This window comes from Mustela nigripes, chromosome 12, assembly GCF_022355385.1.
Source record: "Mustela nigripes isolate SB6536 chromosome 12, MUSNIG.SB6536, whole genome shotgun sequence".
In the NCBI taxonomy this organism is placed as follows: domain Eukaryota; kingdom Metazoa; phylum Chordata; class Mammalia; order Carnivora; family Mustelidae; genus Mustela; species Mustela nigripes.
This window is the reverse complement of record NC_081568.1, coordinates 100,730,389-100,747,098: the sequence shown is the minus strand read 5'-3', so window position 1 is coordinate 100,747,098 and position 16,710 is coordinate 100,730,389. Positions and strand designations below refer to the sequence as shown.

The window sequence follows — 16,710 nt, the reverse complement described above, 5'->3', positions numbered from 1 at the left end:
TAAAAAATCTAAGCACATTAAGGAGGGGAAAAAACTTGCATAATCAAAGTTGTCTTTCTTTGGGCATCTACACAATGCCCTAAAGGTGGGAGCAACCCAATGTCCATCCACAGATGCAAGGATACACGAAATGTGTTCTCTGCACAGCGGAGTGTCATTCATCCTTACAAGGAAAGCTAGTCTAACACACACCACAACACGGATAAACCTTGAGAACATTATGCTACATGAACTTAGCTAGTTACAAAATGACAAACACTGTATGATTCTATTTACATGAGGTACCCAGAATAGTCAAATTCGTGGAAACAGAAAATAGAGCAGTGGTTGCCAGGGCTGGGGAAAGAGGAGGAAACAAGGAGTTGCTGTTTGGAGTTTCAGATTGGCAAGATGAAAAAGTTCTGGAAATTGGCTGCGTAACAGTGTGAATAGATTTAACGCTACAGAACCATACACTTAAAAATGGTTAAGATGATATATTCTATGTTATATTTATTTTACAATTAAAGAATTTTTAAGTAAGAACAAGTTTAGACATATGTATGTTTGTTCACTGCAGCTCGGTCACAGCAAAAGCTTAGGAACAATTTAAATGCCCATCCACTGAGAACAAAACAAATTATGACATGTCCATGCCATAATGGACATTATATAAAGAAGAATGAAGAAACTCTCCTTGTACTAATATGGAACAGTTTCCACTTTATATACTTAAAGAAGAAAAGCTAAATGCAGGATAGCATGGAGAAGTACATCACCACAATGTAAAAAGGATGCAGCAATATGGTAAGAGTATAATATATTTATGTTTGCTTATTTATGTGTAAAGAAACTGGAAAGAACAAAGAAATTTTGACAATAGATCTGTATGGTCAGAGTAGTCTGGAACCCAGATAACTAGGGTCGGGGGGGGGGCTCATTTTTATTGTAAAACCTTTACTGATTATGTTTTCTAATTTTTGGACCAAGTGAATCTACCATCTTTCCCAAAGATTAATAAATAATTTTAATTTTTAAAAATACCTGTTTTATTACTCAGGGTAAAATATCTTACTTACACGATTCAATCGAAATCAGGATGTTCTACTGACTGTTTGGACACACGGTTTCTCTCATGTGTGTCCGACTCACAAGGGGTGTGCTAAGTAAGGCTGCCGTTCGAGGGTTACAGACAACAGGGAGCTCTGCATGACCATCTCCGCTGAACACGGTAAAGACTATGAACTTACCTTATCAACAATCTTCAGGTCACATCTTGCCTTCAGCAAGGTTTCCACTAGTTCCACATTGCCAAGATCAGCAGCAACATGCAAGGGAGTTTGCCGCCTCTGCCATGAGAAATTTCAAAAATGTAATCTAAACACATTAAGGAGGGGAAAAAGCTTGCATAATCAAAAGACACAGGGAATGCAGAGGTGTCCTATATGGGCATAAGGGAAGATAAACTAAGATCACATTTTTATTTTTCAAAAAATTTTTTTAAAGATTTTATTTATTTATTTGACAGACAGAGATCATAATAGGCAGAGGGAGAGAGGAGGAAGCAGGCTCCCCACTGAGCAGAGAGCCAAATGCGGAGCTTGATCCCAGGATCCTGGGATCATGACCTGAGCCGAAGGCAGAGGCTTTAACCCACTGAGCCACCCGAGAACCCCTATTTTTCAAAAATTTTTAAAAGATTTTATTTATTCATTTGAGGGAGAGGGAGAGAAAGAGAGAGCACAGGAGCAGGGGGAAGGAGAAGAGGGGGAAGCAGACTCCTTACTGAGCAGGGAGTCCAACTCAGGGCTCAATCCCAGGACCCTGAGATCATGACCTCAGCCAAATGTAGACGCTTAACTGACTAAGCCACCCAGGTGCCCCAAGATTATATTTTTACATAGGTACAGGGGACATTCACTACAGTGTTATTTTTAACAGTGAGAAGCTGAAAGGAAGTTGCATGTTTCACTAGGAGATTCGTTTGATAAATTATGGTAAATCCACATGCTGGATAGTAGGCAACAATTCAAAACTATTTTTAAAAAATAATTTCAATAAGAGATACTAGAATAATCAAATTCATAGAGACAAGAAAGTAGAATGGTGGTTACCAGGACTTGTGGGGAAGGGAGACTAGGGAGTTAGTGTTTAAAGAATACAGAGTTTCAGTTTGGGAAGATGGAAAAGTTCTGGAATTGGATGGTGGCCATGGTTGCTCAACAATGTGAATGTACTTAATGCCAATGAACTTTACATTTAGAAATGGTTAAATTTCTTTCTGGGGTAATCACTTTCTTACCAAGAGGATAACAGTGTTTCAAAGAAAAAGACAAAATCACAAGAAAGTCACCCACTTTAACCTTTCACTGAAGGGATACGCTAATGTGCAGATAATTCTAAAATATTAGTACTGAGGGGCGCCTGGGTGGCTCAGTGGGTTGAGCCTCTGCCTTCAGCTCAGGTCATGATCTCAGGGTCCTGGGATCAAGTCCCAGATCAGGATCTCTGCACAGCAGGGAGCCTGCTTCCCCCACTCTCTCTCTGCCTGCCTCTCTGCCTACTTGTGATCTCTGCCTGTCAAATAAATAAATAAAATCTTTTAAAAAAATATTAGTACGCTATTTATGGTCTAGCCCAACCCTTGAACCAGATAGAGGAAGCAATTTCCCCAGAGTCACACAACTGGGCCACAGCATCTAGCTCAATACTCCTCCAACCAGAGCACTGGACGACTTGCTCGGGCCATTAGCATAATTAATATCAGAAAGCATTTATTAAAGAATCACTTTTGGATGGCAATGTGCCCCTCTGGGGGCTCATCAGAAACATCACACTTACGATGACAAACTATCGAAGGTCTATACCAACACGGAACAGAGATACAAGTGCCACACATTAAATACCAATAAAATTTCATTGCGACGATACTGTTTTAAGTCTAAAAGGCAGGAAATGAACTAAAATGTTAACAAGATTGTCCTTCCTTGGGGGGAATTACAAACAAATGGGAATTTTTACCTTATTTATGTTTTCTTATTGTTATACATTGAGTGTATTCTCAATCTAACATAAAACTGAAATGAAAAAGTCTAATTCTATAACGGGGGGTGCAGAATAATAAACCATCCTTCTCTGGAATGAATTTAGCCAATTCTGGTAAAACCAAAATCATGTGTAAGTTCTGTGTATGGAGCAAAGATTCTGCTCATTTGTAAATATTTGAGTCATTAGCAGATTCAAACACATAAGCATATATAATAACAAAAAGGTCCTCCCCCAACTCCCCCAAACATTTGTGATCATGAAACACAGGGAGGAAGATCCATTGGGGGGCCGGGGGGAAGGAATGGAAGTGCAGGTAAGTCTCCATTCTGCTCCCGCACAAAGGAACAGGTAGGCTGGAGATGGAGGTGACTGGAAAGACCTGAGGCTCTGGTTCCCCGGACAGAAGCTGAGGGCCACCCAGCAGCTTAGGACAAGCATGTGCCCCGGATCTGGCTGCTCCCTCCTCTCAGGGCCCAGCAGAGGCTTCTCTAGGTAGAGGCAGTCAGAAAAGCAAGACATGTCCAGAGTTCTCATCTGTCCCCAGGGTTCCAGAAGGGCTCCTCCCCAAATAGAGTTTCTCTTCCTACTTCCAACAGCTCTTGGGAGAGGCAGCAGCCCCAGAGTTGGCTCTGTTTCAGACAGTGCCCACTCCCATCCTCTTAATCTTCCACCTCAGCATTTCCATTTCCAGCCAGTGATGGATTCCTTTTACGGGGCATTTGATTCTGCTCCAGTGGACTGAATTCATTGTGATTTTTTTTTTTAAATTCCAAGAGGTCTCTTTTGCCTTTGGGTAAAAGGAAGACCATTTACAGTCTCTAATATAGAAACAAAGCTTCCTCCTTGTGGCAAAGGGCTACCACTGGCCAGTTATATTCCATGTAGAGGGAGTGGCTTTTGATTTAAAGAGCCGCTAGCAATCCACCTCTGAGCTACTGTTTATCAACCAGAGGTGCTGGACCTATTAAGTGCAAACAGGTTAAGAATGCACTAACTGAACCCCAGTTGTGCATCTGAAAAAGTACGTGTGTGCAAGTGGGAATGGGGGTCACAGAAAAAAAGGATAACATATATATTCCACTTGGAAATTTTTAAAGTAACTTTAACTTGCTCAAAACTACCCTTACCTACACAACGCATTGAATTATAAGAAAACAGACTCAGGTTTCTGATATATCTTGCTTACCTGATTTAAGGTGTCAACGTCGTGCTGTGCCCTTATTAAGCTGTTCACAACTGAGATATGGTTGTTGATAACAGCTAAATGAAGAGGGGAGTCCTTCAGCTGCAGAAAGAAAAACAAAATTTCAAATCCAAAAGATTCTGGGTACATCATTCAGAACAATAAGCATTCATTTTGATAGAGATGTCCTGATAATCTCCTAGTACTGGAACTGCCCAACACAGCATCAGGCCAATAGCAAGTGTTCAGCACTATTTCTATCCCAGGATTGTACAGCAAAACCACTCACTAGCAATCAGCTCTCCCCCTCATTTGTTCTGGAACTATACACTGAACACCTACTATGGGACAGGCTCTTTTCAGGAAGCTAAGGATTTAGTGGTAAACATGGCCCATTCTCAGGAATCTTCCAATCTAGTGGGGTAAGAAAATATTAATTTTTTTTAATCACAAAATAAATACATAAATTGTGAAAAGTGCTTTGGAGGTAAAGGAGAGTACCAGGAGAGCATATTGGGATGGGCAGATTGCTAACTTTTCTGAAGATGAAAAAAACTTTCCTGAAGAACTGACACTTTCACTTAGATAAAAATGATAAGAAATGGGGCGCCTGGGTGGCTCAGTGTGTTAAGCCGCTGCCTTCGGCTCAGGTCATGATCCCAGGGTCCTGGGATCAAGCCCCGCATTGGGCTCTCTGCTCAGCCGGGAGCCTGCTTCCTCCTCTCTCTCTCTGCCTGCCTCTCTGCCTGCTTGTGATCTCTCTCTGTCAAATAAATAAATAAAATCTTTTTAAAAAATGATAAGAAATATGAAATAGGCTTAACTGCAGGACTTCTCAGTGCCTTCCAAGACCTAAGGTATGGTGGGAATAGCGACAAGGAGGAAAAACCATGCACATTCAGCATTTCCTGAATTGATGTGATTTAGAGTTCTTTCTCCCTAGAGCTTTCTGTGGGACTAATGCTGCATTCACCCAGGGGCACCATTCTCATGGTTAGCCCTCCCATGGATATAGAGTATATAGCCCCAGGATGTTCACCAAGCCCCTCCAGCCTGCTCCCCTTTCTTCCTCAGTTGTGGTTAAAATGCCTGTCCTACAGCCTCACCCATGGCCAGTCCCTCTAAGCCAACCCCGAAGGCAGGATTCTTTCCCAGGAGGTCATGACTACCTCTAAGATCACTCACTTGGCTCCTGCTGCTTCATCACCACCCAGCTGCCACTGGCCTATGGATGCACTAAGGAAATGTCTCTAGGGGTACTGAAGGCAGCCAAAAAGAAAAACAGGTGTGGGAAAGGGGTGAGATGGGAGAGAGAGTGAGCTGAGGGACAGTCAGGGTGGAGGGAAGGCAGCAGGAGACAGGGGGAAGGGGGGGTTCAAGTGTGAAAGAGCAGGGTATTCAGGAGATCCAGGGAGGCTGTGAACAGTAGGAGAGCTGAGAGCCAAGGCAGCTGACAGGGAGTACACGTGTGTGTGAGGGCAGGTGTGATGAGGACAGAGCGTGGCGTTGCTCAAGGGAAAGAGTTTTTTTTTTTTTTTTTTTTAAGATTTTATTTATTTATCAGAGAGAGCGAGCACAGGCAGACAGAATGGCAGGCAGAGGCAGAGGGAGAAGCAGCCTCCCTGCTGAGCAAGGAGCCCGATGTGGGACTCGAATCCAGGACGCTGGGATCATGACCTGAGCTGAAGGCAGCTACTTAACCAACTGAGCCACCCAGGCATCCAAGGGAAAGAGATATTAATAATAAGAACCACTTAGACACATTGAACATATTTTTATAATGCTACTTAATACATACTCACTTCTCCAACAGTTTATACTCTGTTTTAAACTCTGGGCTAACAGTTTTCATTCACAATAACCCTAGCAGCTAGATCCTCTATTCCCCACTTTATATATGAGGTCAAGAGCAGTTACATAACTTCCAAAAGGCCTTGGGGTCAGGAAGTGGCAGAGACAGGATTCGAACCCCTATCCACCTGACTCTAACATTGGCACCAGGCTCCTTCCCAGGAAAACTACTAGGAAAGAAACCTATGGAAGAGAGAGGTACTGAGTTTCAAGAGCTGCACCAGCACACAGAGGAAAAGGAGAAAGGGAGGAAGTAGGACTCCACAGCTGCATAGGTCAGGCTGCCACAGGAGTGAACAAGAAAATGGAAATAATGGGACTGGCTAGGGCAGGGTGGGAGGAAGGTTTTCTGGGCAGGCCTCTTCTATTCAGGAAGAATGTTCTCTCTTGAGGCACCAAGCATGAAAAAAGAGAAAGCATCCCTTGGCCCAAGGAAATGGGCAGTGTCCTTCTTGCCAGGGCCACCGGCCTTGCTGGGACCCAGCACCTCCTGAGAAACGGGAAGCATCCTTGGATAAACCAGGAGAGTTCAGAGCCAATTCCCTAACGTCATTCTCCAAAAACTACCAAACACGATCAAATCACATCCCTTCTCTCCAGTTAATATAATAAATAATAATGGCTAAGCAAAATCAGAGGAAATAACAGTCTCACAGGAGAAATGAAAATAGAGTGAAAAACAGAGAAATGTTTCCCATCCAATTCCAGCACAGAGGGCTTTTGTTAATGCTACCAAAGCCAACTCAAACTTCAGAAAAGGTAAATCAGTAAAAAAAAGATTGACTTTCAAAAGAAAAACAAGATCACTCAGTGAAGGGAGGGGTGGGGAATGATCATTCTTCTTCCCATTTATAGCAGTGCCCTTTCTTTTCCCAGACTGATAAATTTAATACAAGAGTAACAGCATCTGGGGCGCCTGGGTGGCTCAGTGGATTGGGCCGCTGCCTTCGGCTCAGGTCATGATCTCAGGGTCCTGGGATCGAGCCCCGCATCGGGCTCTTTGCTCAGCGGGAGCCTGCTTCTCTCTCTCTCTCTCTCTGCCTGACTCTCCGCCTACTTGTGATCTCTCTCTCTGTCAAATAAATAAATAAATAAAATCTTTAAAAAAAAAAAAAAAAAAAAGAGTAACAGCATCTCCAGATACCTGAGAAAGTTTTATTGCAGCAAATATCAATATTTAAAAGACAAACAACTCATTTTGTTCAGGAACTTCAATGACTTTCTAAAATTCATCCCTTGGATTTTATTTCTCAAAATTAAGATTGAGTCTCCAAAAGAAGTCAGTCAGCTTTCCCAAAAAAAATTTCTCCTTTGTGAACATCTCATCCCCTCAAGTATCTGTGAGGAGTATTTCCCCGCACAGCTAGCCTCACGGTACCACAATCCAAGCGCACGTTACTGGAATAGACTCACTTCCATGTTCTGGTGCAGATCAACATTCTCCCCAAGAAGACACCTGACAAGGGATGTATGCCCATTCTGGGTTGCCATCTCCAAAGCAGTGATGTTGTGCTGTAAGACACAGGTGGAAAGGGCAGGGAGGACCCCATTACAATCCAGCATGCTTTCTGGTATCCATCACGTGGTAATTAATTAATACAATGAAACAACTATTTAAAAAAGAAAATCCAACGTGTTTTTGATCATTTTGAGGGCCTCTTCGTTACTTCCTGTAAGTGTTTCCCCTAAGAGTGAGAGTCCTAAGTAACACATGCCTCAGGCAAATACAAGCTAAATCCCGGTTTCCCTTCATTAAGGAATACAAAGCGTACAAGGGCCAAGTCTTCCCTCCAAACATCCTGCAAAACCCCTCCTTGAACCAAAACAGCTATCCTGGTATTGGTCCCAGGAAATGCCTCAACACCCTCGTACCCCCTGGCCATCTTACCTACAGCTCTCCCTTCCGCCATGTCTTGCTCCAAAGCTTAGCATGACTGCGATCTTTGTGCAGGGTTCCCTCATGGCCCCTCACTCAACTTCAGTGCCTCTCCTGCCCTGCTGCGTGCTGCGTCCTACCGCAACCTGTGCTCATGTGGCTTCACTTCAGGCCCACGCTAGATGGCAGAACTGCCTTTGATTATTGTGCCCATCTTCCAAAAGGTTTTAGCATGCTGCCTTGCAGTAATATAAGATCAGTGGATAGTTGCTGGCTGATTAATTATAAGATTGCTACAAAGTATTTCTAGGTCCACCAGATAAGGTTCTATAGGATGTTACGTCTTCCAAAAATGACTATATAAGTAACCACCATTCACGTGCCCGTTGGCAATGTGAGCCTTCCACTTCCCCAACACGCAGTCTACCCTTGCATCTGGGTGGACTCTGTAAGTGCTTGGACCAATCAACAGAGTATGGCAGAAGGTACAGTGTGCCCATGGCAGATGTAGCTGCTAACCGGCCTGGCAGGGTCTGCTCCCTGCCTATTAAAATCCAGCTGCCTTGCCAGGAGAAGAGACCACACATTAATGCCGCTCAACAGCCCCAGTTGAGCTCCCGGCTGACAGCTGACACCAACTGCCAGGCATGTGAGTGAGCCACCGTGGACGTCCAGCTCACTTACAGTTTCAAAGGACCAAAGTCTGGCTGACATCTGACTACAACCACATAGTCTGACTAACAGACCCAAAGGAAGAATCTCTCATCTTAGTCCAAGCCTCAAAGCCATGGATGACAGATACCAGTGGATTATTGGTTCAAGCCACTGAACTTCTGGTGGGTTTCTTATGAAGTAACAGATAAGATGCTCATAAAAACGATACATACCCTGACAACCTGGACTCTAGCTTGAGCAGCTATTAAATGTCTCTGTGACATTTGCAGGCCTCTTCATCCGTAAAAAAGGATATAACCACCTGTACTAATTTTTATTGCTGCTGCTAATGAATTGCCACAAACTCAGTGGCTTAAACAATACAAATGTATTATGTTACCATTCTGGAATTCTGAAGTCTGAAATGCGTCTCACTGGGCTATAATAAAGGCCTTTCTGGAGGCCCTCAGGAAAATCCCCTTCTTTGACTTTTCCAGTTTGTGGAAGCTGCTCATATCCTGTGGCTCACGGGCCCTTCCCTCCATCTTCTGAGCCAGTAATGGTGCGCGCTAAGTCCTTCTCATCCTTCTTAGTTTTGACCTCCTCACCTGCCTTCCTCTTCTGCTTCAAAACACCTTTGTGATTACACTGGGGCTGCCTGGATAATTGAGGATAATCTCATGTTAAGGTCAGATGATTAGCAGCCTTAATTCCATGCACAACCTAAATCTTTCTTTGCCTTGTACCATAACATATTCACAGATTCCAAGGATTAGGACATGGATGTTCTTGGAGTGAGGGGGCATTCTTCTGTTTACCACACCATCCTACCTCTTTTTCCCAAGCCATAGTAATACTGGGAGAATAAATGAACTAGTAAATATGTATAGTAATCATAACTATCATGTTATTCATTACACACACACACACACACACACACACACAAAATAGCTTGAGCCCTTCTTATGCGCCAGGCACTATGCTAGATAGTGGGGAGATATGCTGGTAAACAAGCTCTCCACTATTGCATTCCAATAGAGGTGGACAATCAGTAGACCTCTAGACTGGCAGACAGATCAGTGTACCAGCAGACTGAGAAAAAATCTGTTTCCTAGATCTAGATGTTACGAGAATAATAACAGCTATACTAAGTGCAACAAAACAGTAAAGCAGCAGGACTGGATAGCTACTTTCCAGTAAGTGATCAAGAAAATCCTCCAGGATAGGGTGACACTGGGACTGAGATCTAAGAAGATCTGAATCAGAAGCAAGTCTGTGAAGAACCCAAAGCCAAGAAATAGTAGGAAGAGCTGTAGGACTCTGGCATCTTACCCCAGAGGTACCACAGGCAATGAGTATAGGGCCTACAGACTTTTAAAGAGCCAAATAAATGTTTAAAGTGTTTACCAAAAAAATTATTGATTCCAAGATACCAAAAGAAATCCGTGAAATTGAAGAGAATAAATATTTAATTGACATAGTTATACCCCATTGATTGTAAAATGTAATAGTCATAAAATATTCATTACATTAGTAAACAATTTGTAGGTTAAATTTTTTCACCTCTTCAAATTCCCAAGTATACACAGAGTTCTAAGAAGACCAAAGTCAATCATAAATTGAGGGAGTGTATCATAGCCAAATAATTATGAAAGCACCAATTAAAAAGCTTTTAAAATAATTTACAGCAAACACAAGTTTTTTAATGTGGAATGTTGGGGCCTTTAAATATGTTTGATAAGATACAAGGGTAAAGCCTCCAAAAAGGGAGTTGTTAGGGTCTACAAAAGGCTTCACTGGTCCAGGGGCATTTAGTACAATCCTGATAGAGAACCTCCTGCCCAACTCTGGGCAGCATAACATCAGCCCAAACGGAGGAAGCCTCTGCTGTCAGCTAAATCCATAGTCTCCAACTACCTCCCCAGAAATGGCTCAATCCCTTACCCCTTCCCCTTAGTTGGGGGTTGGAGCACAAAAGCAATCTCCTGGACAGCAACACTAATCATTGTCAAGCGGTGAAGCATTTCCAAGATCAAACACAGTAATCACCTACAGATGTAAGAGCAAACTAAGCCTAACGTGTCCCCACAGTGATGTATCCGTGCTGCTGGCTTCTTGCTGCCCACGGCTCAGTCCCCCAGCGTCTTCCCTGGGTTCGGTGGAGACAAGTGTGAACAACCAGTAAGAGCTGAGGCTGTTGATGCAGGAAGTGTGCTAATGAGCTCAGGGGAAAACTCAAGAAAATGTACAAGTTGAAAAATAGACCCAGGACAATTTCCAGGCTGCCTAGATAACATCAAGGCTGTAAGGATATGGATAACGTGGAGTCTGCAGTCTTAGTTGGGTGGGGAAAATGTGAACATGTGAAAACCATTACAAAGCAAAACCTCTCTGGAGGCTAACAGAATTAAGTACAGAAGAGAGGGAGGGAACCGAACAATGGAGTCAGCCAACAGAAGTGAGCCCAGCAGGACCCCAATAACGAGGGGGCTTTTCCAGGGACTTCAAGGGGGCTGAAGACGGGGGTGGGGGGGGGTGTCGGGAGGCACCTGTGAGTGCCTGAAAAACACAACAGCTCTCCACACTCGAGTATTTCGTGGGACCCACAAATTCTTAATGTTGTGTTCATTTATTGCATAAATAATGGTGCTCATTTACTGCATAAATAAGCCTGCAACTCCAGTGGGGATCAACTCATGATATCTTTATTTTCTACTCTCTCTCACAATCTTGTCCATTATATAATTTTAGACAATGAAGATATTTGTACAAATACATATCATCTTTTCTATTTGTGTTCTATCTTGAACTTTTTTTTTTTTAAGATTTTATTTATTTATTTGTCAGAGAGCTCACACAAGCAGGGGCGAACAGCAGAGGCAAGAGGGAGAAGCAGGATTCCTGCTGACAAGAAGCCCAATTCAGGACTTGATCCCAGGACCCTGGGATCATGACCTGAGCCAAAAGCAGACACTTAACAGACTGAGTCACCCAGGCATCCCATATTATGGAAATATTTATCTGGAACATGGAACATATTTAGTATATTTAGTATTTATCATTAATATTTTTAACAGCTATGTAATTTTCCAAGAAAAAGATACACCAGACTTATTTGGCTTTCCTCTAGAATTCTTAGCATGTATAGGCTATATTTAATTCTTGGCTATTGGAGATAACTTCATTATCTATCTTTTTTTTTTTTTTTTTTTTTTTAATTTAACCATCGGCTCTTACAAGGTGGTAGAGGCCAGTTCTGGTGTGCCGCCTCCTGAGGCCAGCATGGATAACCTTTTTTTTTTTAAGATTTTATTTATTTATTTGACACAGAGAGAGAGATCACAAGTAGGCAGAGAAGCAGGCAGAGAGAGGGGGAAGCAGTCTCCCTGCTGAGCAGAGAGCCCGATGCGGGGCTCAATCCCAGGACCCTGAGACCATGACCTGAGTCAAAGACAGAGGCTTAACCCTCTGAGCCACCCAGGTGCCCCTTCATTATCTATCTTAATGCATGTACCTTTTTCTCTTTTTAAGATTACTCCCTTAACAGAATTCTTCAAGGCTGGGTGAAAGAAAAGTCACAAATTGCTTTTCAAAAGCATTGTACAAATGTACACTTCCACCAGCAGAATAAAGAGCATAAAATATTACCAATTTCAGACTCTATTCTTGATCCTAGTGTTATCTTTATACCTTTTGAAAAGGTATTGTTTCTACAGACATACCTCATTTTATTGATTTGCTTTATTGATTGTACTTCACAGATACTGCTTTTTTTTGTTGTTGTTGTTGTTACAAGATGAAGAAGGCATAAGACTTCAGTGGAGAAAGTAACTGCAGATGAGGTAGAAGTAATACAAGAAATAGAATTAGAAGTGGAACCTGAAAATGTACATAAATTGCTACAATCTCGTGATAAATCTAAGAGATGGGGAGTTGCTTCTTACAGACAAGCAAAAAAAGTGGTTTCTTGAGATGGAAACTACTCCTGGTGAAAATGCTATGAAGATTACTGAAATGACAAAGGACTTAGAATACGGAATACAGGGACAGGATCTGAGAGGACTGACTCCAATTTTTAACTAAGTTCTACTGTGGGTAAAATGCCAAACAGGATCCATGCTACAGAGAAGCGGTTCACAAAAGGAAGAGTCAATTGCTGCACCAAACTTCACATTTAAGAAACTGTGACAGCCACCTCAACCTTCAGGAATCATCACTCTGATCAGTCAGTCACCATCAACACTGAGGCCAGACCCTCCACCAGTGAAAAGATTGTTAACTTACTGAGAGCTTAAAGGACAGTTAGATTTTTTAGCAATAAAGTATTTTTTTAATTAACATATATACGTTGTTTTTTGGGATATAATGCTATTGCACACTTAACAGACCACAACAGACCACCAAAAAATTTATTTCACTCACTTTATTGTGATAGTCGCTTTTTTGCAATGGTCTGGAACCAAATCTGCTCTATCTTAAAAGTTTGCCTGCACATTGTGCTGATAGGGAGGGAGTCCCAAAACATATAGCACTTAAAAAAAAAAAAAAAAAAAAAAACCAAGGTCCAGAACAGGAGATCCACATAGTGGTGTCAGTATTTATACATGTCCATGCTTCATCACAGTTTCCATGTAAATGCATGGAAAAAACAGATTCAAAGAACTATTGATCCCATTAGTTCTGGGGAGATGAAATTGAAATCTGCAGTTAGAATATACCCTTTGGAACTATTCAAATTTTTTGTTACTTTCATTGTAATTGAAAATTACTTCAAAAAATGGAAAATGAAAGTAAAACCATCTGAAGGGCAAGACCACTGCAAGGGTGAGAATCCTCACCACGGTCACTGACTAGTCAGATAATCCTGAACAAGTTCCTTAACTTTCCTAAATTCCAGTTCCCTCACCAAAAAATGAAGGTAAGTGACGCAAGATCTTAGCTCCATGCCTAAATACAAAAGCATTCTGTGTTTACAAGAAGGCACCACAGTGTCTTCTTCAGGCCCAGACTGACCACTTGAGCTTTCACAAAATAATGGTTTTGTTTTTTTTTTTTCAGCATTTACTGTGTGTAAGCCAGGCACGTACCGTGGCTAGGGTGTGAACAAGGTAGAATGAGAATGTCTCTGTATTTGAGAACTAACAACTATCTGCTCCTTTTGTCCCTGTTTTCAATTATTCCATCCCCAATAAATAGGAAGAATTGCAATGCTTTCAAGGAGACAACAATTAGGGAACTATCAGAGGTAAATCATTAATTCTTACACCAAACAAAGCAAATTATAAATATCAATTCTACAAAAGCCTAGTGAGTGGATCTGTTCAGGACTAGATTAACCAAAGAACATTCTGAGTCCCCCACCATAGTGTGAGTGAACATGGCATGGCACACATACTTTATTTGGAATGTTGACATCACTTCCTGCTGCCAGAAGCACTTTGCTGCATTCTTCATGACCTCCTTTAACAGCCAGGAAAAATGGTGTTTCTCCATTCTAAAAAAAAAAGGAAAAAAATTAAAATTAATTGCCCTTTGGCATGGAATGAAATTCTTTGAGAAACAGCATGCTTTCTCTACACTTTTTATGCATTAGTCTTAATGGATAGCATTAAGTTTCTATATGCCAACTTATATTATCAAGACTATATGCCTTGGCAGAGTTAAAAGCACAACTCTGTGAGGTCAGGATTAATATTACCCCATTTTACAGAAAGGGAAGCTAAGCCTTAGCTGAAAAGTGACATGTCTACTGCACAAATTCAGCTGTTTGGCTCCAAAGCCTGTACCCTTACCTATCCTGTTATGCCTCTTTTTAAGATTTCCATCCACCATTGAGACTCTTATCTTTATTAATTTATCTAGCAAATATTTACTAGACACTTACTACCTGTCTGACAAAGGAACTGTGATTAAGAAGATGAATAGATACAATCCCTGCCCACAAGAAGGGAACAGCCCATCAAGCAAGATAATCACAGAAATATGAATTGCAATGCAGTGTGCAACTCATAAAAATTGGTATATAGACGCAAGTGTTACAAATTTGTACCAAGAAGGCTTTACTGTTTAAAACTGATTTAAGCTGTGTGTGTCCTTTAAAGAAAATAAACAGTAATACTCTTTCTCAGTAATTAGGTTTCCTGAAATTCATTATGATAAAAGCTATTAGGACAAAGTGAGACCTTAGTTTAGGCCAAAACACAGAAAGAAAAAATGGAACTGGTATCACATGGTACATGGATATTTTCCCCTCTTCATAAAGATTCCTTCCTAAAAATACTGGGAAGAAATGCAGAATTCCTTCCCATTCCCTAACCATTTCCCCCCTTGGGTATTATTCTAACAAATGCATTAAGTTAATTCAGAAGGTTTTACTCATAGCTAATTAGATATGAACAATCATGTCAAGAGGGATGCAGGAACATGGAACCAATGTCCCCATCTCCAATGGATGGAAAAATTGTATCCATGCTGCTTTACCTGAGTGCCTGGGACAGCCATCTGTTACAGAGGAATTTCTCCCCCACAAGAGGCCTTCTCATTTTCCAGGAAAATGGATGCCAAATGGCAAACCTCAGTGGGAAAGGCATTAGCAAAAAAATGTAAAGCAAAGAATTCACATCTTTAACGCATCAGGAGTCTAATAAACATTCCTACCTTTGACCCAACAGTCCTACTTCTAAGAATATACCCAAAGGAAATAGTGAGGAATTCAGACTATAGTTTTTATACAAAGAGGTTTGCAACAACATTATTTTTAAGAAAAGGAAAATGAAATTAAAGTAAATGTCCAAGAACTGAGGAGTCAAATGAACTCTGGGCAGCCAATAAAAATATATATGTATAGGAACACAAAGAAAATGGAAGGAAAATATATATAATATCTCTAAAATAATCATTTCAGTGTGGAGAAAATACAAGAACTACTATTTATGTTTATCTTTATATTAAAATTTTTAAATGTATGTTTCTGGCTTATGCTTTGTAATGTATTAATTTAATTATAAATGTATGTATGACAGATACACACCTAAACTTTCCTTATGGATAGGAGTTTGCTACCAAGACTGTTTAGAGACAACTCTAGAGTCACTCCAACTGGTCTGGCAACAGTTTACAACAGGAAACAAAGGCAGCCCAAGATTGTATGAATACTCTGGGCCTTATCCAAAAGGCTAATATTAGCACTAGTCCTTATTCTGTGCAGATGAAATTTATCATAATCTGCAATTACAGTTGGTTGGGCTTTATGAGCTCTCTCCAATGTGCCCTAATTCAAAAATAGCTAAAAGGTGGAAGAAATTCAAGTGCACACATTCCAGTGGTAAAGTATTAAAACAGAAGAGGACAGACATGACTAAGACTTTCAATTAAATCCTGTGACTACAGGGGGTGTCTGGGTGGCTCAGATGGTTAAGTTTTTGCCTTCAGCTTGGGTCATGATCCCAGGGTCCTAGGATCAAGCCCTGTGTCAGACTCCCTGCTCAGCGGGGAGTCTGCTTCTCCCTTTGTCCGCCATTCCCCTGCTTGTGCCTCCCCTTCTCTTTCTGTGTCAAATACATAAATAAAATCTTTTTTAAAAAATCCTGTGACTATAGGACTTGATCTCTACATTGATTTGTGAAGGCCAATCACACCTAAGATTTACCCAGGTGATTTTTTTTTTTAAGTGTCTCACCATCATTCATAACTTTTATTCAGGAAGACCAAATTCCTGGGATTTTCTTTAAATAATTTAAACCAATTAAGCCTGATCATCAGTATGCTAGACTGTCAGAAAAGACACACAGAAGTAAACAAAGGAAGGCTCTATTTTTGTCCATGATCCTCAAGTGAAATCTTGGCTTAACTTCCCCAGGAACTTGAAGAGAATAAAATGAGGATAATAGGAATATATACCACTGGTACAAATTCATATACTGCATCCATACCACACCAATGATGACAACAGATACCACTGTTGTATCCTTATAAACATGTGCTAGGCACTATTCCCAGTGCCATGTGTGTGGCACTGCCTTCCTATTTAAACCTCACTATGACCTTAGAAGGCTATTTGACAAAACTGAGGCTAAGAGGGGCTAAGGACTAAGCCCATGATTACCTTTCTAGAAGAATG

The 16,710-nt window shown here is 41.3% G+C and overlaps 1 protein-coding gene across 1 annotated transcript in view; it reads right to left on the bottom strand.

Annotated features, from left to right (window-relative positions):
- ANKDD1B (ankyrin repeat and death domain containing 1B) overlaps window positions 1-16,710 on the bottom strand; it is a 61,695-nt gene that overhangs the window by 12,269 nt on the left and 32,716 nt on the right. Inside the window, exons 8-10 of the mRNA XM_059416645.1 lie at window positions 7,475-7,573; window positions 4,214-4,312; window positions 1,230-1,328 (exon numbers count right to left, since the gene is read on the bottom strand). Coding sequence (XP_059272628.1) covers window positions 1,230-1,328; window positions 4,214-4,312; window positions 7,475-7,573 — 297 coding nt within the window. The remainder of the gene's footprint in view (window positions 1-1,229; window positions 1,329-4,213; window positions 4,313-7,474; window positions 7,574-16,710) is intronic.